Raw genomic sequence first — 21,700 nt, forward strand, 5'->3', positions numbered from 1 at the left:
AAAATGTCACTTCAAAATTTTGAATCTGGCGCTTTCACTACGATCGTACGACTCGTACTGCTAGCTGCGATCTGGCGGGCCACGTGCATGCATCTTCTTGGGCTGAACTCATGGATGCCATACATCATTGCACAGCACTTTTTTTCTCGTTTCGTAGTCGAAATGGTGTAGGAAAAGGGCTGTGGAAGTAAGTTAGTTAGTTGCTGTCCTTACTGGAGTAGTTGAGGCGTGTGTTGACTAACTGGACATGGAGCATTACGAAAAAGCAGAAACCCACCGATACAACGGTCCACCCGAGCCACACGAGGTCCGCGTGGCGTCGCGACACAGTACGAAAGACATCATTCAGCGAGCAAAGCAGTTACTCAAGGTAAATCGGTAATTTGTTCATATGGGCATTTGTACTTAGGAAGTGATCCTCGCAAGAGGAGTATGATGATCCGATTGATTTTTCATCTGAACGGAAATGGCTCAACGCAAAGAAAAATATAAGGAAACAATGCACCTGAATTTGAGGGTGTTTTGCTTTAGGATAAAGAATTTGAGGCCAGTGTTTTACAAAAGCAAAGAAAAATTTGTTTGCAGAATTTTAGTACTATTCTGCCACGTGACACTGTTCTTGTCGGAATTTCTAATCACGTGCATGCATATACACTTGCACATATTCCGATATTATTCGTCCCTGTGGGTCCGTGTGGGAAGTCGCGGAAACATTTCTCAGAATATGCGCACTGGAAATGCGAAAATGCGGGATGAAATGGAGGGAATTATGCCAAAATGCGTCCAGTTGCAGTGAAACCTAACAATTTGTGGCACTCAACATACAGAAAACGATGCTGATTTTCGTATTGCAACACTCAACTTATACATGACTCCTGTAGCTATGTGAACACCGGGTCATTGGAACTCAATCAGGGAGTTCTAAGGCTCCCTGATGTACATTAGCCGCACTTGAATGTACCCGGGACTGATCCGGTTGCAAGGGTTGTGCTAGGTACACGTGTACCCGGTTGATTTGAAATCCTAGAGCAGACACTGCTATGACCTACTCTTACCGTACTATCCGGCCAGAGCACCTCATCTCTCTCCTATGCACCCATCCCTGACTTCTTGTCAGGGAGGTGATAACGAATGTATCATTGTGTGACTCCGTGAAGTGCGATGCTGTTCTGCACTGCACTGCAGACGCGTGCTCGACCCGGTTGGAAATGTACGCAGCAGTTCACACCCTCTTGACCAGGGATCGTACAAACCCTGGGTTTTGACAGATTTGTACGATTCCCTGCTCTTGACCTTTGGTCGGTGTACGAGATGCACGCACAGTTTTCGTAGTACTTGTTCATGTAGTACCGAATGAGGTAGGGGCGCTCTGGCGGGATTTTACGGTACATTCACACATGTGCGCTGACTCCCACACCAGCTACCGGTATTAGGGACCTTTCGCATTTGCTACGAATCGAATGCGAAACGAAAGTTTGATTCGGTTCGTGATCGTTTCGTTGAAAACAGACTTCAGTTTTCGCAAGTCGTCATGCAAATGTGCATGGCAACTATGAATACGGCCAGTAGCTTGGCGTACGGGTGTTTACACGCGCACACGTGCATGGATCATGGAATCAAGGGAAAAATGTGTACCTGGCAAAAAATGTGTAGCTGGCCAAATAAATGTGTACCTGACGGATTCGGAGCGCGCCACGAATGAAGAGGCTTCCATTCGTGAAAACGAGCTCTCCGCGGGGACTCTGACGAATCCTCGAACCCAGGTGACGAATCAGCATTCGTTTCGTATCCGTACGCGTGGTGCGAAAGGTCCCTATTATAGGACCGCTCAGAACAACGCCATTTGTGCTAGTCGTCAGTTTGGTCTGATGATCGTTCAGTGTATGAACCGTTTTAAATTTCAGCAAATCAGCCTCCTGTTTTCCTCTGTCTGTCTGTCTTTCTGTCTGTCTGTCTGTCTGTCTGTCTGTCTGTCTGTCTGTCTGTCTGTTTGTCTGTTTGTCTGTCTCTGTCTGTCTGTCTATGTATCTATGTATTGCAAACTGGCTTTGTCTCTTCGTGTACTAACTAACTGGCCTCTGCTGGGATGACGACTACACCATAGCTCAGTGGTTAGAGCAGCGCTGGCTACAAGCGAGGGTCCCTGGTTCGAGTCCTGGTGGTGGCAGTCAATTTTTTCTTCAGACTTTTCCCGTTTGTCTCTTTCCCTCAAACCAGTTAATAACTTATGTACCGGGTATGTATCTATTTCTGTATGTCTTCTGTGATGTGCTGCATGTAGGAGGAAGAACATCAACAGGTGTTGCTCAGCGGGCAAGGACCCACCGTTGTAAAGGCCACGTCTTGTGCAGAGATTATCAAGCGACAACATCCGGTAAGCTAGAAGAGATGGAGACAATTCAGAGCTTTATCACGCGCCAGCAATGGAGTGCAACCCTTCGGATACGTTGAGGTATCTCAAGGGTTAAACTGCCGTGAAAATGGAACTGTTGGTGGAAAGATCTAAAGGAGAGAAAGACGTTAGGCCGCATTCACACTACGCAAAAGCAACTGCCTGCAAAAGTATGTTGAAGGCGACTTGAAAAAAATCTTTTCACACACGATAATTTATTATGTGATCCACTTTTTTTTACGTTCACCCTGACGAGTGTGTCATAATATTTCAATTCCACATTTTCGCGGGACTTTGAACATTTTCTGGCGATCTGAACACACATCAAATTTTTTCGTTGATCGTTCTCAATTTTCCGTGGTGATATTGCAAGGAAATCCTTCTTTGCTGACATGGATTGCCATGCCCGTGACAGACGTCGGCAGAGAGTTGCCGCAGCCCTTGCCATTTCTACTTCTGTGGCTGGTTTTGTGACACAACAGCTTCCGCCTCAGAACTACAGTCAAACCTCGTTAGGACGAACTTCAAGGGACTGAACAAATTTGTTTGTCTTATCGGGAGTTCTTCTTATCCAGATCTGACAAAAAATCGATATGCATATCAGATGGATTGTGTTTGCGTGAAGGTGCATGCTGTGGTCAACGTGTACATGGGAAGCATGTCATTCTTAGCATAAGCCAGAAACAGGTAAGTACAATGACAAAGTGCAATGAATCACGACTGTGTCGAAAGTTCGTACAACGCACTGATTGATTTGTTCAAAACACGCTTGAAAGCAACTTGCACTGTATACGTACAATATGACCTCGACTATTGAAAAAAAGAAGAAGAAAAAAGCAGCCAGCGCACGCGCATGCTCGTGGACCGAAAGTTCGTACTACATGTACATGACCACACTGACTTTGTTCAAATCACACTTGAAAATAGTTCGTCTTCGCGAAAGTTCGCTGTACAGAAGTTCGTCGTAAACGAATAATTTTGACTTGAATTGATGCCTGGCCAACCATAGGATTGGCCTTAGTTCGTACTAATGGAAAGTTCGCCTTATCAGTGTTCGTCCTAACGAGGTTTGACTGTATGTGGTTCAATTGTTTGGGAATGCTGAGAATTCACTGCATTTGTGGATTCAAGTTTTGTTTCACCTGTTTCTGGGAGAGCAGCTTCGAGGGGAGCGTCTGTTGTGGACAGCCCATCCACGAAATGAATACGCTATATGTGACGGGTTTTGGGAGAAGGAGGTACTGGGTAATTGGGAGAGAGCTAGACTCGAGTCAAGGCAATATTGGATTGGCCAATGGAGGACGCATTTCAGAATGAGAAAACAACGTTCTTCTACCTTGTGCAGCGCTACGGTCATTTAGTAGAGCGAGCCACAACTCACCTACGACGGGCAATTCCAGTGAGCAAGCGCTGTATTTCCTAGTACACGCAGAAACCTACTCAGAAATTGCTGGATTGTTCCAGATTGGCACCAGTACAGCCAGTACAGTGGCCGGCATTGTGCATCAATTTGTGACAGCCTTGGTGGGACCAATCACAGGGGCAGTATTGTCTTTCCTGTGGGACGGCAGTTGAACGGCATCATGCGTCAATCTGAGACATTGTCCAACCTTCCCTTCTGTGCGTATTTAGTGGATGGAACTTTTATGAAAATACAAAAACCAGAAGAGTACGGTGACACCTATTGGTGCTACCAAGAGTACATAACCCCCCAGAGTGTGCAACTCCACTATGGGTGCTGTCCCGACAGAATTTCAAGTTGACGTCATTTTGATGATGCAATGCGCACTGTACACGGATTATCAGACGAATCCAGAACCTGTGGTTGACCGAAGCCGATCGATCCTGTACAAATTATTGCAAAGAAAAACGTGTGATGCGTTGACACCCGTACACATGTTGTAAATCACTGCTGCAAGGAGCATTGCGTCATAAATAATGACGTCAACTTGAAATTCTGTCGGGACAACAGGGTATGTGGGAGTTGCACACTCTGGGGGGGGGGGGGGGGGGGGGGTTATGTACTCTTGGTGCTACAAGGGCTTCTCAGCTATCCTGCTGATGGCATGCGTTGATAGTAGGAGTGAAACGAGTATCTATTTTGACCAATCGATCACTCATTTACAATATTCGATCGAGTATCCGATTATTTCGAGTATTTCGTCAATGTTCAAAAGCGCCAGATTTGTGAGTTCTCGACCAATTCGGAAGAAATTATCTGTAAACATAGAACAAAAGTCGCCAACGTCTTGTACAGAGTGTAAAGACTAATGATTTTCATCAGTACTTTCATATCGCATAGCTAACTAACGTTACTTGCCGTGGTGATCGCATGGTCAAAGTCATAAAATACTGACTCAAAGGCATGCATAATGCATTCATACCAGTGGACGAGCGATACAACAAAAGTTTTTGAAAATAGAAAGCCAATACTAAAAAAAAAAAAAAAAAAAAAAAAAAAACGATCGAGTGCAAAATTTCGAATACTCGCTCGTTTGAAATTTGCGAACGATTACTCGAATATTCGAACTAATCGTTTCACCCCTAGTTGATAGTAAAGGTCGCTTCACGTTTGTAGATATCGGATCTACTTGTACAGAATATGTTTTGATTTATTCTGATACAATGTAGTATGCAATGCATTGAGTGAAGAGTGAAGACTATTCATACCTTGAGAGTTGATCTCAAAAAGAAGGAATACAGAAGAAAAAAGGTCCCAAGGAATATCGAGGAGCGAAGCGTGCTACAGCAGTGATCTCTCAATCTTTCAAATACTTCTGAAACAGCTGTGCCTGGAAGTCCATTTGTCCCTGAACCAAGGCTTGTGTGTGAGCTTGATACTGCTGCATCATGGTCTGGTGCTGGTTGATGATAGTCGATAGGAATGTTTGGTGGTTCTGCCGTAGCTCCTTCTGGGAGTTAGTGATGGCAGTGACAATCACCTCTGCTGCTGCTGCCTGCGCCGTAGCAGCACCTCCCTTCTTCTCGACCTTCTTTTCTTCTTCTTGAGCTGTTGCTGCTGGGGCTGCTGCTGTGGCTGTTGTACGTGCTGCCTGTTCTCAGCCTGCACGACCTCTACAATGTCATCATCGTCATCACTGGCGTCATCTTCTTCCGTAGTGTATGTTGCTGGTCGTTTTGTTGGCGTTGGTCTTGTCTTGCATGGCGTGTACAGCATATCATCAAGCATTCTAGTGTCATCATCACTATCCAATGTCAGTGCTGGCCGGGTAGCTGTCCTCACTGTTGTAGGGGTGGAACCTAGGGGTGACACTGACAGTGATGGACTGCTGCTGCTGCTGCTGGCACACGACGCTAATGCAATGTTTGAGTTTGCCTGGGACTGCGCTGACGGTGTACTGACTGTGAGGCTGGCAATGTCGTCAGAGCACTGAGGTTATCCAGTGCCCTTAGTATTTCCTTCTTGTCTGCTTCATCCTTGTTTATCTCTACCAGCAGCGCTCTTCTGCTGTTGGTGAACTGGGCCTTTGCCAGTGTCCTTTCCTTCTTTGTGGTTTCTGGCATTCTTGCTTCAGTTACTGAGTCTCTTAGTCTTTCTACTACTGCCTACACGTGACTACTATACTACAATGTCGATAACCATCCTCTGCTACCGAATGTTGCGGTGCGACTTGGTCCCGCAACTAACCATCGTCGGGCAGACCACAAAAACCCAGAAAGTCCGCGTGCAGCGCGGAGTGCAGGTGCAACAAAAAGAAAAGCAATAATTTGAATGCAGAACAAACAGAAACTCGCAATGCAGTGCTGAAGTGAAAGAATAAAGAATTGTTGATTACGGAGGTGAAAACAGTGTCTGTCAAGGGGTGCTTGCACCCAGCGACAGGGTGACAGCACACCCTGTCAGCGAGATCGAGAGGAAGTTTCGTTTTGACTGTGAGGCTGGCAATGTCGTCAGAGCTCACCACTACTGTTGGGGAGTAGAGGCCCGTAGCCAGGAACACACTTGAACGTACTGTGCCACGACTTGAAATTTGTCCATGTGGCGAAAGCAGTCTGCAGGTCGTAGGCAGAATCTTGGCCAGGAGTGCCCACAGGAGAACCGGTTTCCGTTTTTTTCATATCTCTTGTAGTGATCGCGGGCCTTTATTTTCAAGTTGTGGACACTCGCCGCCGTGAACACGACATCCTTGATGCCAAGGTGCTGGACGTTATCATTGAGTTTGGATGCGATCGGACACTCTGCGACAGATCACGTCATCATAGTGCCACTTTTCGTTCGCTGGTATTCGCCCAGAGCTCAATGAGCCGACATTCCAGATTGTCGGTGAACAGAACCTTCGGCATATTGAAAAATACTCTGGAACCAGTGGAAGAAAAATACAGTTTCCTGCTGTCGACTTCTGCTTGAAAGAAAAAATTGCCTTGTACAGGGGTACCGGAGTTGCGGAAACCTTTCAGGTAACTTTTATACTTTCGCGCCAAATTACGCAAGTTGCCAAGGAGAATGGCCTGAAAAATGGTCTATAACGCACTTTTTCAAGTACATGTAGTGTGAATGCGGCCTTATCGATCAAAGCTTGCACAACATATTGAGAATACGTAAACATAGTGATGACGTAAGGAGCAGTGATACTGAGACATTAGCAGCCGAAATTTGGTATGCCGTCGACCGAGTACGTGTACGGAGCATATAGGGCGTGCAGGTCGCGACCAATAATAATTATGGGGATTCTGTGTACCGTGCAATGATTCAGGTAACTTGTTCCATTGTATTGCTAGACACTGTGTGTGTGTGTGTTGGGGGGGGGGGGGGGGGCAAACATACCTGGCACACCCTGAATCCTTTGTGCGTGTGTGTGTGTGTGTGTGTGTGTGTGTGTGTGTGTGTGTGTGTGTGTGTGTGTGTGGTGTATGTGTGCGTGCGCACGTGTGTGTGTGGGGGGGGGGGAAGAGAAAAAAAATGAAAAGACCTAAAAATAGGGATTCACTGGCCAGAAAAAGTCACTTCAAATAGCTGTATGGTGTAGACCAGGCTGAATAGTGACGGTCAATTCTTCAGCCTTGCAAGCTGTTGAATGGTGCAATCCCAGCACAAGTTGCTATGGCTTCTGCCGTAGCATTGCTATCATCGCCTCCGGCGATGGGCGTCAAAGGTCAAAGGTGTGTATGTGCATCTGTGTATCTGTGTTTGCTGATTCCAGGATCTTCATCAGGTGACATCCATACAGAGGGCACGGTGAGTGGCTACGATCACTCGGGCAAAGGGCTGGCCAAAGCGCTGGCCAAAGTGCTAGCCAAAGCGCTGGGCAAAGCACGGATAAGAGCACGTTATTCGGGGAGAATACCTCTTCGACTGTGTATAGTCTGCTCCGGGCATACATGTAACAATGTTTTCATGATGACAGCGTGAACAAGGCGGGGACGCACTGTACGGGAAACAGTGCTTCTGACTACAACCATAAACCGGTTGGTAGAGTCTCGGTCTTGCAACCATTTGAGGACAGGAGGACTGTTTCCGGTGCAGTGCGTCCTCGCCTTGTTCACGCTGTCATCATGAAAACACTGTTACGTGTCAGGCAAGGCTTGCATACTAGTACACCATGTAACTGTGTTCTAGGCAAGGGAGGGTAGGGTAGGAGAGTGTAGCATGTGGTGTGTTCTGGGCAAGGGAGGGCAGGGTAGGAGAGTGTAGCATGTGGTGTGTTCTGGGCAAGGGAGGGTAGGGTAGGAGAGTGTAGCATGTGGTGTGTTCTGGGCAAGGGAGGGCAGGGTAGGAGAGTGTAGCATGTGGTGTGTTCTGGGCAAGGGAGGGTAGGGTAGGAGAGTGTAGCATGTGGTGTGTTCTAGGCAAGGGAGGGTAGGGTAGGAGAGTGTAGCATGTGGTGTGTTCTGGGCAAGGGAGGGCAGGGTAGGAGAGTGTAGCATGTGGTGTGTTCTGGGCAAGGGAGGGTAGGGTAGGAGAGTGTAGCATGTGGTGTGTTCTAGGCAAGGGAGGGCAGGGTAGGAGAGTGTAGCATGTGGTGTGTTCTGGGCAAGGGAGGGCAGGGTAGGAGAGTGTAGCATGTGGTGTGTTCTGGGCAAGGGAGGGTAGGGTAGGAGAGTGTAGCATGTGGTGTGTTCTGGGCAAGGGAGGGCAGGGTAGGAGAGTGTAGCATGTGGTGTGTTCTGGGCAAGGGAGGGTAGGGTAGGAGAGTGTAGCATGTGGTGTGTTCTGGGCAAGGGAGGGCAGGGTAGGAGAGTGTAGCATGTGGTGTGTTCTGGGCAAGGGAGGGCAGGGTAGGAGAGTGTAGCATGTGGTGTGTTCTGGGCAAGGGAGGGCAGGGTAGGAGAGTGTAGCATGTGGTGTGTTCTGGGCAAGGGAGGGCAGGGTAGGAGAGTGTAGCATGTGGTGTGTTCTAGGCAAGGGAGGGCAGGGTAGGAGAGTGTAGCATGTGGTGTGTTCTGGGCAAGGGAGGGCAGGGTAGGAGAGTGTAGCATGTGGTGTGTTCTGGGCAAGGGAGGGCAGGGTAGGAGAGTGTAGCATGTGGTGTGTTCTAGGCAAGGGAGGGCAGGGTAGGAGAGTGTAGCATGTGGTGTGTTCTGGGCAAGGGAGGGCAGGGTAGGAGAGTGTAGCATGTGGTGTGTTCTAGGCAAGGGAGGGCAGGGTAGGAGAGTGTAGCATGTGGTGTGTTCTGGGCAAGGGAGGGCAGGGTAGGAGAGTGTAGCATGTGGTGTGTTCTGGGCAAGGGAGGGCAGGGTAGGAGAGTGTAGCATGTGGTGTGTTCTGGGCAAGGGAGGGCAGGGTAGGAGAGTGTAGCATGTGGTGTGTTCTGGGCAAGGGAGGGCAGGGTAGGAGAGTGTAGCATGTGGTGTGTTCTGGGCAAGGGAGGGTAGGGTAGGAGAGTGTAGCATGTGGTGTGTTCTGGGCAAGGGAGGGCAGGTTAGGAGAGTGTAGCATGTGGTGTGTTCTGGGCAAGGGAGGGCAGGGTAGGAGAGTGTAGCATGTGGTGTGTTCTGGGCAAGGGAGGGCAGGGTAGGAGAGTGTAGCATGTGGTGTGTTCTGGGCAAGGGAGGGTAGGGTAGGAGAGTGTAGCATGTGGTGTGTTCTGGGCAAGGGAGGGCAGGGTAGGAGAGTGTAGCATGTGGTGTGTTCTGGGCAAGGGAGGGCAGGGTAGGAGAGTGTAGCATGTGGTGTGTTCTGGGCAAGGGAGGGCAGGGTAGGAGAGTGTAGCATGTGGTGTGTTCTGGGCAAGGGAGGGCAGGGTAGGAGAGTGTAGCATGTGGTGTGTTCTGGGCAAGGGAGGGCAGGGTAGGAGAGTGTGGCATGTGGTGTGTTCTGGGCAAGGGAGGGCAGGGTAGGAGAGTGTAGCATGTGGTGTGTTCTGGGCAAGGGAGGGCAGGGAAGGAGAGTGTAGCATGTGGTGTGTTCTAGGCAAGGGAGGGCAGGGTAGGAGAGTGTGGCATGTGGTGTGTTCTAGGCAAGGGAGGGCAGGGTAGGAGAGTATAGCATGTGGTGTGTTCTGGGCAAGGGAGGGCAGGGTAGGAGAGTGTAGCATGTGGTGTGTTCTGGGCAAGGGAGGGTAGGGTAGGAGAGTGTAGCATGTGGTGTGTTCTGGGCAAGGGAGGGTAGGGTAGGAGAGTGAAGCATGTGGTGTGTTCTGGGCAAGGGAGGGTAGGGTAGGAGAGTGTAGCATGTGGTGTGTTCTAGGCAAGGGAGGGTAGGGTAGGAGAGTGTAGCATGTGGTGTGTTCTAGGCAAGGGAGGGTAGGGTAGGAGAGTGTAGCATGTGGTGTGTTCTAGGCAAGGGAGGGTAGGGTAGGAGAGTGTAGCATGTGGTGTGTTCTGGGCAAGGGAGGGTAGGGTAGGAGAGTGTAGCATGTGGTGTGTTCTGGGCAAGGGAGGGTAGGGTAGGAGAGTGTAGCATGTGGTGTGTTCTAGGCAAGGGAGGGTAGGGTAGGAGAGTGTAGCATGTGGTGTGTTCTGGGCAAGGGAGGGTAGGGTAGGAGAGTGTAGCATGTGGTGTGTTCTGGGCAAGGGATCGTAGGGTAGGAGAGTGTAGCATGTGGTGTGTTCTGGGCAAGGGAGGGTAGGGTAGGAGAGTGTAGCATGTGGTGTGTTCTGGGCAAGGGAGGGTAGGGTAGGAGAGTGTAGCATGTGGTGTGTTCTGGGCAAGGGAGGGCAGGGTAGGAGAGTGTAGCATGTGGTGTGTCCTCCGTGGGAAACAGCCATCATCCCCTAAAAATATTTAAGAAAATTTCACGGTTCGCGTGAGCCTCGGCTGGAGGCCGAGTTTTCCACATCTGCCGGAACGCCACCACCCTATATGGATCAAGGCGCAGATGCAGCTCCTAAAGCATCCCTTACGTATTGGGATTTATTGTTCTGGCCAGTGAAAGCAAAGTGAACGCTGTGAAATCCAGTACAGGTGGAATCCTGATGATTCGAACCTCCAAATGCCAGGAAAAAACTTCTAATTATCCGGACATTCTAATTATCCAAACATGAACCCACAACACAATATGTATGTCAAAATGCTCCCATGTTCACGCAGAGTTGCGCTGTGGACCTTAGATACGGATTTCACGGATACTGAACTGACCAGCACAGCCTGCTCATGCAAACTGAACTGACCAGTACAGTGTACAGGGAACTTCGAATTACACTTGCTTACTTCGAATTATCAACACAAATCCCACACATTTTCTATGTAAGTGGAATCCGTGGAACTTCAAATTAACCGGACATGTCCGGTTCGAGGTTCGAATTATCCGAAGTGTTTATGGGGGTATCGTATTGACAGGAATCGGTCCTGGAAAAACTTCTAATTAAGCGGTATGTTCGAATGAAGCCATCATTATTCGAATTATCAGGATTCCACCTGTACTTGACAGCCTACGTTCAAGGAAGGTAAACTCTGTTCTTTTAGCCGAGGTATTGTCTGTCGGAGACAGAGTAGCTTGGATTATGACGTATGGATGGTACTCAAAAGTCAAAACAGTACTTTGCGTCTCAGAATTCACTGCTGTATTCTTTAATAAATTTACCCTAAGACATCTTGAGCCCCTGCTGCAGATGTGTCCCAGCCCTGTGCACTGTACAATGACTATCCCCAGCATCTTTGAAACATACACAGAAGAAACACACGCACACTCACACGACGATCTTGGGGCGATTTGATTTGACCATGTTGTTCCTGCTTTTACAACGGTGCGTGTAAACAGCACGGCTTGCCACAACTGTACTTGACTTGAGTGCCTGGCCAAGATATCAGAAGATTCGTTACGGTGTGTGAATGACGCCAGCAATGGTAGAAAGGTGTATGCCGGTGGTGATGATAATGGCAGTCCAGTATGTGCTGCATGCTTCATGAGGCATCATCCGAGTGGACCAGCTTGAGCAGTGTATTGTTGCTTTGTGTGTCTGTGTCTGTGCTTGCGCTTGTTTGCAGAGTGGAAGAGATTTGGAAGCCGAAGGACTCCAGCCAAGGCCTGGATGAGTAAGCCGTGGCTTCTGGTGCGCGCGCGTGTGTGTGTGTGTGTGTGTGTGTGTGTGTGTGTGTGTGTGCATGTGAGAGACAGAGAGAGAGAGAGAGAGAGAGAGAGAGAGAGAGAGAGAGAGAGAGAGAGAGAGAGAGAGAGAGAGAGAGAGAGAGAGAGAGAGAGAGAGAGAGAGAGAGAGAGAGAGAGAGAGAGAGAGAGAGAGGGGAACACACGTATGCGAGGCCTTGGTCCCAGTAAGACTGTGAGGACTATTAGCGTGTGACAGGCGTTGATGAGCTTGTGTCGAACAGGAACGCTGTAGATGGCAAGGAAATCCAACCCCAGGAGCGATGCGCTCGCACTGCTCCAACCTCAAAGCATGGACCGTGCATGCATGCATGCATGCGTATCTGCAACTGCTGTACTGTACGCATGTCGTGCTATTTGAATTCAAAATACAACTTAGCCCATTCACTGCTGATCCCGTCCTACAGTCAGACGTCGCTTATCCGGTCCTCTTTTATCCGGATCCCTCGCCATCCGGAGCAAAATAGCTGGTTACAGATGTACAGCATACGTGATGCATGCAACAAAACCAGCGTTCGGTTATCCGCCGGTTCCCTCGCCTATCCGGATTTTTTTGTGGAAAACGGATGCGTGCGGTTAAGCGAGGTCTGACTGTATTACATGATTCTATATATTTGTAGGTGACACCCAGGCTCTGATTACATCATGAGTGTACACTGCGTATTGATGAGAATTTACAGGATGCGCGTATGTTCAAATGTTCGTAACTTCGTCACCTCTTGCTCGATTCTAACAATCGAAATAATTATGTAGGTCGAAGAAAACGTTCGCAGCATTCGCACGTAAAATCCTTGTGTTGCTTTCTCATCCCCCCCCCCCCCCCCCTTGTAGTTCATGTACATGTAATACCGTACTTGCGCGGTTAGTGCCCTTGGGGCACTATTTTTTCAATGTCCATCACAGATGGGGCACTATTCAAGAGAGGGCACTACATATTTTAATGCTGGTACAATTGCGTCATCCAGCATAAAAACAAAGAAAAACAGAGCCTAATGTTCACCGTAAACTATCACGACTCAACAGAAACGGCAACAAGAACTGCGATTTTGATCCTGAAACCACCAGTGTAATGGCATGGACAAGAACATCAGCAAAAGAGCACCAAACCTGTCATGCCTTTGTTACAAGCCTGGGGGGGGGGGGGGGGGGGGCACTATTCAAGAGAGGGCTTTATTTTTTCACTCGTTCTTAGAGACTGAGGCACTATCCGAGATAGGGCACTATTCAAGAGAGGGCTCTAATCGCGCGAGTACGGTATATGCTAGAGGCGTCCGCAATAGCAGCAACAGCAGCAGTCTGTACTGCTGCGAATCTTTGATACTAGTCCTGTTGTCATGTTGTCAATGCAGAATATCAAGTACAGAGTATGGGTGACGCTGTCGTGTCTTGTCGTGTAATGGCTTGCTTTTGCATGCCACACACATCCCCACTGGGTGGAGAAAGGTGAATTTAACCCCGGCAGATATACTACTTTTTAAAAGTTGAATGGGCTTATTAAATTTATTGCTCACACCATGCTAACAACACTGATGCTGGCTTGCTCTGAAGGGAGGGGGGGGGGGGAGGAGAGAGGAGGACTGGTGAGAGGCTGTGGCTCCAGGAAGATTGGCCTGTGACAGGCGCGCGCAAAGGCATAGATTGGGCACTTGTGTCGAGAAAGAAGAGAGTTGTCACTATGGGAGTGGGAGCATGTTTTACCTCTTAGCGCCAGGATGGTCTGCAGTGTTCTTGTGGTGTTGTAGGCTCTTTTGGCGCTGAAGGAATGCTACTTGCTCTCTCAGGCTTTGGCGGGGCATGACAGGCATCTTGATGAAGGTGTCAGTTGTCAACTGGGAGTACAAGACTCCCACTTGGGCGTAATGTACTGCTCTTGAAACTGTCCAGGCATTGCCACCTATAAAACATAGGGCCACATTGGGTGTTTGCCGTAGCCTATGTAGCTAGTAGGAGTCATCACATAGTGCTACTACTAGGGCATGCAGTTGCTCCATTCTCCTTAGTTCAGTTCTGTTGTAATTGTGCTGAGAAGTAATGTGATTAGCGTGAGATTCATGGAGCACATGGTGATGTGCCCTGGAGGTTCGTCTTCATCTTCTGTCAGTTCTGCTACTGTCCCCGCTCCGACTATACTAATTATCACTCTCTCTTTGTGAGTGTGTGAGTGTGAAGGAATTCATGAGAGCATTCCGATTATCCAGCCCTTCATTTCCTGTCTTTTTGACTGCCCCACTACTGTACTTGTCGTGTCGTTCACAGTGGGTGATGCTGGTGCACGTACTTTGCATTTTCTACCCACTCAGTTCATGGCAAAGTTGTGTTACTTGATGCAAAGCAGCCTGTGGGTTTGTTCATAAGCATGTGTGTGCATTTCCGGATGCAAGTGGTCCTTGTGGAGGATGCACCATCCACAATATCTTTTGCCATATCCACCTTCTCGCCATGATGTTGCGTGTAACTATCCGTAGGTGTTGCCACCGGGCGTACAGCTTTGCAGTAGTGTGTGTGTGTGTGTGGGTGTGTGCGTATGTGTGTGTGCTGCTCCTCATGCCCGAAAGATCGCCTGCTTTGTGCCCAGGAGACTTTTAGCACTTGATTTTTAAATACTCGTTGTGCTCATCAGCCATTGTTGGACTTTCCCCATGGGCCTTTCTCAATCTTTGTAGTCATCGACACGAAGCAGGCAAACTCTTTTCATGCATTGTTGGTTTACTTTAGGGAGTGTTTTGTGTAATTTCCTGTTCTTGGCATAGATGCGAACCCTGGCTGGCTGGTGGAGTTTGACTTCGGGCCAGTTGGCGGTGTGAAACAAGGGTGTTGTGTGGAGACGTCAGTTTTTTGCATTCAGCATGTGTGCCTGTGGGGTGGTCGACAACTGGGATAGTGTGGTCAGAGGTCAGGTATATACTGGGTTGTTGACCGGGGTAGTGTAGTCCGATGAGGGGTTCATACTGGGTTGTTGACTGGGTTTAGTGTGGTCCGATGTGGGGTACATACTGGGTTATTGACCGGGATAGTGTGGTCCGATGTGGGGTACATACTGGGTTGTTGACTAGGGTAGTGTGGTCCGATATGGGGTACATACTGGGTTGTCGACTGGGGTAGTGTGGTCCGATGTGGGGTACATACTGGGTTATTGACCGGGATAGTGTGGTCTGATGTGGGGTACATACTGGGTTGTCGACTGGGATAGTGTGGTCCGATGTGGGGTACATACTGGGTTGTCGACCGGGATAGTGTGGTCCGATGTGGGGTACATACTGGGTTATTGACTGTTGGTTGTGGCTTGCATCTCACTGTACTTGTGCTGGACTACCGCCCCTACTGTAAATGTCTTGGGTACTATTTAACAAATATTTGAACAAGGAGTTTGACTGTGACCATACTGGCACAGCCAACTACCCATGTTTGTTATGTTTCTCTACTCCGTACACTATTGTTTTTTGTTTGTTTTTGTGTTAGCCCGTTTACTGGACAATCCTTTGAGCAGGAGTCCATGTTGTATAGGGGTGGAGGTGTGGAACAACCGGGTGTTTTTTTTACCGTGCTGGCGAGTAGATCATGCTCATATCTCTTACCCCAGTACTCGCCTAGACTATACTGTAAGAATAGATGTTTTAACGTCAATTAAAGTTAACGATCTACGGATTTTTGTGGGTTAGCGGGGTGAAATTCTAACGAATTCCGTCTCAAAACCGGCAAATGACTGTACAGGTACATATCGTTTTGTACATAACGGCATCAAATGTTAACGAATTGTTTTAAATTCTTTAAATCGCTAGAATTAAATGTTCGTTAACATTACTGGTCTTACCGTATTGTTTTGCTGATAGTCTGCTGTCTGTGTCGTTGTTCTGATGTGTGTGTGCGTGCGTGTGTGTGTGTGTTTGTGTGTGTGTGTTCGTGTGTGTGTGTGTGTGTCGTTTCCAGCCTGAAGGTCGAACGGCAAATTCCCGCCATCTCCATATTGTTGTGTTGTGCAGCACCGGATCCCAGCACTCCGGGGTGAGAGACCTGTGCACTCGCACACTGATACGTACACGCTCACATACAGTCAAATCTGTCGTAAGCGACCGCCCCTTGGTGCAAGAAAAAGCGGTCCCTTACGGCAGATGTATGGTAAATCCGGCATACCGGGCATGCATAATATGCTTCCATGTACTCAAATCGACGAGAATGATGCGATTTTTAATATCATTTTATTGGATATTCAATAGAATATAACCTATAGGGGTGCACAAACCCATGAATAGTGCATATACCAGGGCTAATCTTTTACATGTTCAGCCAGCTGTCGATCAAGGCACTTGCAAGACAGCGCATTTTCACACCTTGCAGTTGACAGCGCACTGGCAAGTACAGTTTCGCACCTGACTGAACCTGGGCCGCGGTCGCTTACAGCAGATTTGAATGCAGCCACTGTGCGTGAAATCGCGGTCGCTGGTCGCGCACAGCAGATGGTCGCTCTGGACAGATCAGTTTGTATGTGAAACCGTCGGTGCACGGAAAATCGGTCGCTAACGGTAGATGGTCGCCTACAGCAGAGGTCGCTAACGGTAGATGGTCGCCTACAGCAGAGGTCGCTAACGGTAGACGGTCGCCTACAGCAGAGGTCGCTAACGGTAGATGGTCGCCTACAGCAGAGGTCGCTAACGGTAGATGGTCGCCTACAGCAGAGGTCGCTAACGGTAGATGGTCGCCTACAGCAGAGGTTGCTAACGGTAGATGGTCGCCTACAGCAGAGGTCGCTAACGGTAGATGGTCGCCTACAGCAGAGGTCGCTACCGGTAGATGGTCGCCTACAGCAGAGGTCGCTAACGGTAGATGGTCGCCTACAGCAGAGGTCGCTAGCGGTAGATGGTCGCCTACAGCAGAGGTCGCTAACGGCAGATGGTCGCCTGCAGCAGAGGTCGCTAACGGTAGATGGTCGCCTACAGCAGAGGTCGCTAACGGTAGATGGTCGCCTACAGCAGAGGTCGCTAACGGCAGATTTGACTGTACATACATGTTAGGGGTGAAACGATTAGTTCGAATATTCAAACGAGCGAGTATTCGAATTTTTGCACTCGATCGTTTTTTGTTGTTTAGTATTGACATTCTATTTTTCAAAAGCTTTTGCTGTACCGTTCGTCCACTGGCAATGCATGCATACCTTTGAGCAAGTACATGTATTTTATTGCTTGGACGATGCAATCACCACGGCAATTAGCGTTAGTTACTGTATAACACGTTTATTTCGGTGTAATTTAAATTTCGTTAACTTCGGTAGAGGTTCTGGGTCACCTAATTTAACATTACACCTAAATTTTCCGAAATACCAAAATTATGTAAAAATCATGAAAATCACTGGCAAAATTTAATTAAAAATCAACTTGAATATTTTGTCTTTGTGCTGTGGTGGCCCCCACTGGCAATGTTCACGTGTTCAATAGTGGTGTACACGTATGAGTGAGTGTGCGGATGTGTGCGCAACGAGTGAGTGGAGGGTGGACAGAGAATGATCATTTCGGCACTCCTGGCTCTCAATATACCCATGGCTTGCATTTTCTTTACAAGAAGTTGAAAGTTCTTCAAGCACTCACTGAAGCTGTGTGCCAGTAGATTGCATTTGATACTTTTAATGTGTCATAGCATGCAATTCCAACTAACAGAATCGGATCGTCGTAATATACAACGGCAAAACTTCACAACAATCTGATTCCTTATGCATAATTAATATTGGCCTTTGAATTTTGGTTAAACCGGAACCCCCCCCCTGTAGAGATCTCCGGATCCGCCCATGATGCTATAATGCAGCCCATGTTTAGCAGCTCTGAGATGTGCCGCCCGCCTCACTAAACCTACCACTTGTGCTCGGTCGCGGATTTTCCTCCGTATACGGCGTGCATACACTATACGGGATCACCATTGCCAGAAATCCGACCACCTTGGAAGCCGGACCACTTTGCCCCGACCGAAAGGCCGTCGGAGTGTTCCAGATGCATTTCACTGTAGGGCAAAGGCTCTTGTTATCTGTTGCGCTATCCCTCTCAAGACACATTTGTGTTTCTTCTGTGTCACCTGACTTGCCAGATATCAAGCACCGTCTGAGGACACCCGGCCTGGCCATCAGGGAGGCAAGGCGAAGCGGACGAAGACAGAGGGTGGTAGCGGCGGTGGCGGCGGCAAAAGCAAAAGGAAGCCCAAGGACTCGAGCAAGGAGAGGACTCAGGAGAAATCCAAGGAGAGACCCAAGGAAGGCAAGGAGAGACCCAAGGATGGACACAAGGATGGACCCAAGGAGAGACCAGAGGAGACTTGACGATTAATCTGATGTTTCAACATTCTAATACTGACGGTTGCTGGCGTGGCGATCAGTCGATGGACAGCTTGAACTCTGGGCTTGAGTTGACTCCCTGTTCCTCCCGTCATACACTCTTGTGCTGACACGAAGAGTGCTGCCTGTGGGGAGGCTATTATTTCAACTAGAGCACTGGCATTCTGGTGCTGGTGTTTCCTGTGCTGGATGGTCAGGTTAGTAGTCATCCCTCTAGGCCGAGGAAGGCCTCACTAAGTGGTGTGATTTGCTCCATGTGAGGGTCACTTACCAACTGAAACAATCTTGATCCGAGTTTCCAGGGTGTCCAGCCACTCAAGGACGTTTAAACACTCCCAGAGCCTGCACGATTCTGACTCTGCGCTGGATGTGGCCTACCTGCGTACACTCTGTCGTTAGAAGAAGGCCTCTTCTCGCATCATCTTTGTCTGGTGTAATAGGATAGCCCCCTGTCAGTTTCTACTGGGGCGTAATGTTCTTAGGGGCCATCAGCATGCCTACGTTAATTGCCTGTGGAGTATGGTTCTTTCGACTTCTTTCTGAGTCATTGCTGAGTTCTGTTCAGACGAGTAGCTGTGCTGAATGCACCCAAACACACCTTTTGATAGTGTACTGCAGTACTGGTAGTTATTCATGCTATCAGATTCTGGTTTTACCCCCCTCTCCTTGTCCTGGTGTGACGCACTGGCGTTCTGCCTTTCCTCCCTGTGACGGGCATGCTTTTTTGGCCCGCTCCACGCGCCTCCCTCCCTCCATATTGGCCTATATTCCCTGGCCACGGGAAGGTGGAATAAATAAATTGGTTCAGTGTCACTGTTCACTTCTGAGCACATGCTTGGGTATTACATGTACATGCACCTCACTTTCCAAGTAATTCTCATCATTTTGTCTTGCAACCGTCGTTTCCCTTCAGGCAGCACCCTCATTTATTACTATTGTTTGCTTTTTCTGCCTTTCACGCGCGCGCTCTCTCTCTCTCTCTCTCTCTCTCTCTCTCTCTCTCTCTCTCTCTCTCTCTCTCTCTCTCTCTCTCTCTCTCTCTCTCTCTCTCTCTGTCTGTCTCTCTCTCTCTCTCTCTCTCTCTCTCTTTCTCCCCCCCCCCCTCTCTCCTCCCCCCCCCCCCCTCTCTCTCTCTCTCTCTCTCTCTCTCTCTCTCTCTCTCTCTCTCTTCATCATTGTCTGGCTCTCAGGTTCTCACTCTTCACACACAGTCTTTCTTCTCTCCCTTTCCCCCATGGTGCGTGATGTGCGCCTTGATCCCGAGACCATTGGTCGGGGGAGCGCACTTCACCTCACTGGCACAGCTCAATAGCAACTACACGCCCTTTGTAGTCCCCTTTGTTCTCTTGATGTTGTTGTTGTTGTTGTTTTTCTCTTCCATTCTATGTAGGCATGTGCACTTTCATAAAAAAATAAAATAAATAAAAAAGTCATGTAGCGCCAATCTCAGAACTATCATTTCCCTATTTGCGCGAGTAGGTGTGTGCATTTTCAGGCGCAGGGGTGGGGTCTTTTGAAGTCGGTCCCACCCTGAGTGTATGGTCCCTATTGCATGCATCACTAAAGGCCAAGTCAGTTGCAAACTTGCAATGCATTACTTTTTCACCTCTGGACTTCGCTTCGCCACCCCACCCGGTGAATGTTTTGCCCGGCCTTGTAACTAAGTCAACTTGAGGTGGCAGTCTGGGTTCAGAGGGTCAAAAAACAAAGTTTCGATTTTCTGTATTTTTTCACTGGCAGCGTCTTGTGTATGGTCCAAAGGGTTTATCCTGAAAATTTGAGCGTAATCGGGTGCTTCCTTCCGGAGATATAGCCGCGCAAAGTCTGCACAATTGTTTTTGAAATACTGAAATATCAGCAAATTTCTACAAAATTTAGGTTTGCACACTATTCCGATTTTTACCGTCAATCTTTGAGCGATTTCATTAAAATTTTCTGGAGCGACTCCTGGTACTCCTCTGCGCTGCAGACTGACAGCCGCGCACGATGTTTGTCACCATGGCAACCAAGATAACTTTTGCGCATGCGCAAATTCAAAAAAAATTCAAATTTCGACTCTCATGATCTCAGCTGATCGCTCTGCTGTTGAAACTAGTTACTTTTGGAGTAATTGTTTTGGAGTAATTGTTTCTTGGAGCTAACCCCTTCGTTGGCTACTATGGGGAAGTCTAGAGCCAAGGGAAAGCCCGGACGATCTAAGAAAAGGAAAAGAACGTTCTATGGAGTGTCTCAGGCGCCGAAGGCTCCCTCTGGTGAAATTTCGCCTGCAGAACAAATTCCTGACTTGCCACTGTCTGATGACGACCTTGAAGTGTCAGCTGAAGCCACGTCTTCAAACAGCGATAGTGATGGAAGTGGCGGTGAAGTCGACAGCAGTTCCTCCGACAGTGACTTGGATGAAGAGTGTGAGGAAGGGGCGCATGGATTTCGCCTGATTGATCTCGAGTCTTCAGCAGCTTTTGTCAGCTGCAGTTTGTTGCAGTGGCTGTAATGGCGCAGTCACGATCAGCGAATCGCAACGGGGAGGCCTTGCATCATGCCTGGAGCTTTCCTGTGTTAACTGCGGCGACATAGCAAGCGAATTTATGTCCAAGAAGTTCAATCGGGTCTGGGAGGTGAACAGACGAGCAGTATTCGGAATGCGACTGATTGGCCGTGGACGTCAATCAATGGTAAAGCTGGCGGGTGCACTGAATATGCCATCACCTATGAGTCGGTCGACATTTTACAGCCATGCTAAAGGCCTGCATTCCGCGTCCAAGAGCGTCGCTGAGCGTAGCATGACTGAGGCAGCTGAGAAAGCAGTGTCCGCAGCAGATGGGGGTAGCGATATCGCTGCTTCCTATGACGGTACCTGGATGCGCCGAGGATTCGCATCGCTCTTCGGAGCCTTCACTATAATTGCATATGATGTCGGCAAAGTGGTGGACTGCGAAGTGCTTTCAAAGTTTTGCCACAAGTGCACGCACTTGGCGTCTAGAAAAGAGAAGGGAGAGCTAACCAAAGATGACTATGATCGACAGATTGCCGAACACGATTGCTTAGTCAACACCACTGTATCAGCTCCTGCCATGGAGAGTGCAGCCGCCAAGACTCTGTGGGCCAGGTCCTTTGAGAGCCGCAAGCTGAGGTACACCACCTACATTGGTGATGGAGATACCAAGAGTTTTAAGGCTGTGCGTGACGCTTGTCCGTATGGGCCCGAGGTGCCTGTAGTCAAGGAGGAATGTGTCGGCCACGTTCAAAAACGCATCAGTACCAGCCTAAGAAAGCTGAAGAAAAACCTTGCGGGCAAGAAGCTTGCTGATGGGCGCACTATAGGCGGACGTGGTCGCCTCACGGATGCCATGATCGACAAGCTGCAAGCCTACTATGGCATGGCTGTGCGGAACAACAGCGGAGACTTGCAAGCCATGGCCAGGGCCATATGTGCATCCCTCATGCATCGTGCATCCAGCGACAGTAAACCTCAGCACCAGTATTGTCCGC

General features: G+C 48.8%; 1 protein-coding gene across 1 annotated transcript; it reads left to right on the forward strand.

Moving 5' to 3' along the window:
- Window positions 1-99: 99 nt before the first annotated feature.
- LOC135823734 (ribonuclease P protein subunit p25-like protein) lies at window positions 100-19,029 on the forward strand. Its single transcript, XM_065336575.1, has 6 exons — window positions 100-370; window positions 2,282-2,374; window positions 7,555-7,589; window positions 11,781-11,828; window positions 15,826-15,900; window positions 17,968-19,029. Exons 1-6 carry the CDS (start codon window positions 248-250, stop codon window positions 18,194-18,196), a joined length of 603 nt encoding a protein of 200 aa, XP_065192647.1. The 5' UTR covers window positions 100-247; the 3' UTR covers window positions 18,197-19,029.
- The last annotated feature ends 2,671 nt before the right edge of the window (window positions 19,030-21,700 follow it).

This window comes from Sycon ciliatum, chromosome 8 (genome assembly GCF_964019385.1).
Source record: "Sycon ciliatum chromosome 8, ocSycCili1.1, whole genome shotgun sequence".
Classification (NCBI taxonomy): Eukaryota; Metazoa; Porifera; class Calcarea; order Leucosolenida; family Sycettidae; genus Sycon; species Sycon ciliatum.

Coding starts and splice junctions, on each gene's coding strand:
- LOC135823734 (XM_065336575.1), top strand. CDS start 248: ATGGAGCATTACGAAAAAGCAGAAACCCACCGATACAACGGTCCACCC. Junction 371..2,281: donor GAGCAAAGCAGTTACTCAAG/GTAAATCGGTAA, acceptor TGCTGCATGTAG/GAGGAAGAACATCAACAGGT. Junction 2,375..7,554: donor TTATCAAGCGACAACATCCG/GTAAGCTAGAAG, acceptor TGCTGATTCCAG/GATCTTCATCAGGTGACATC.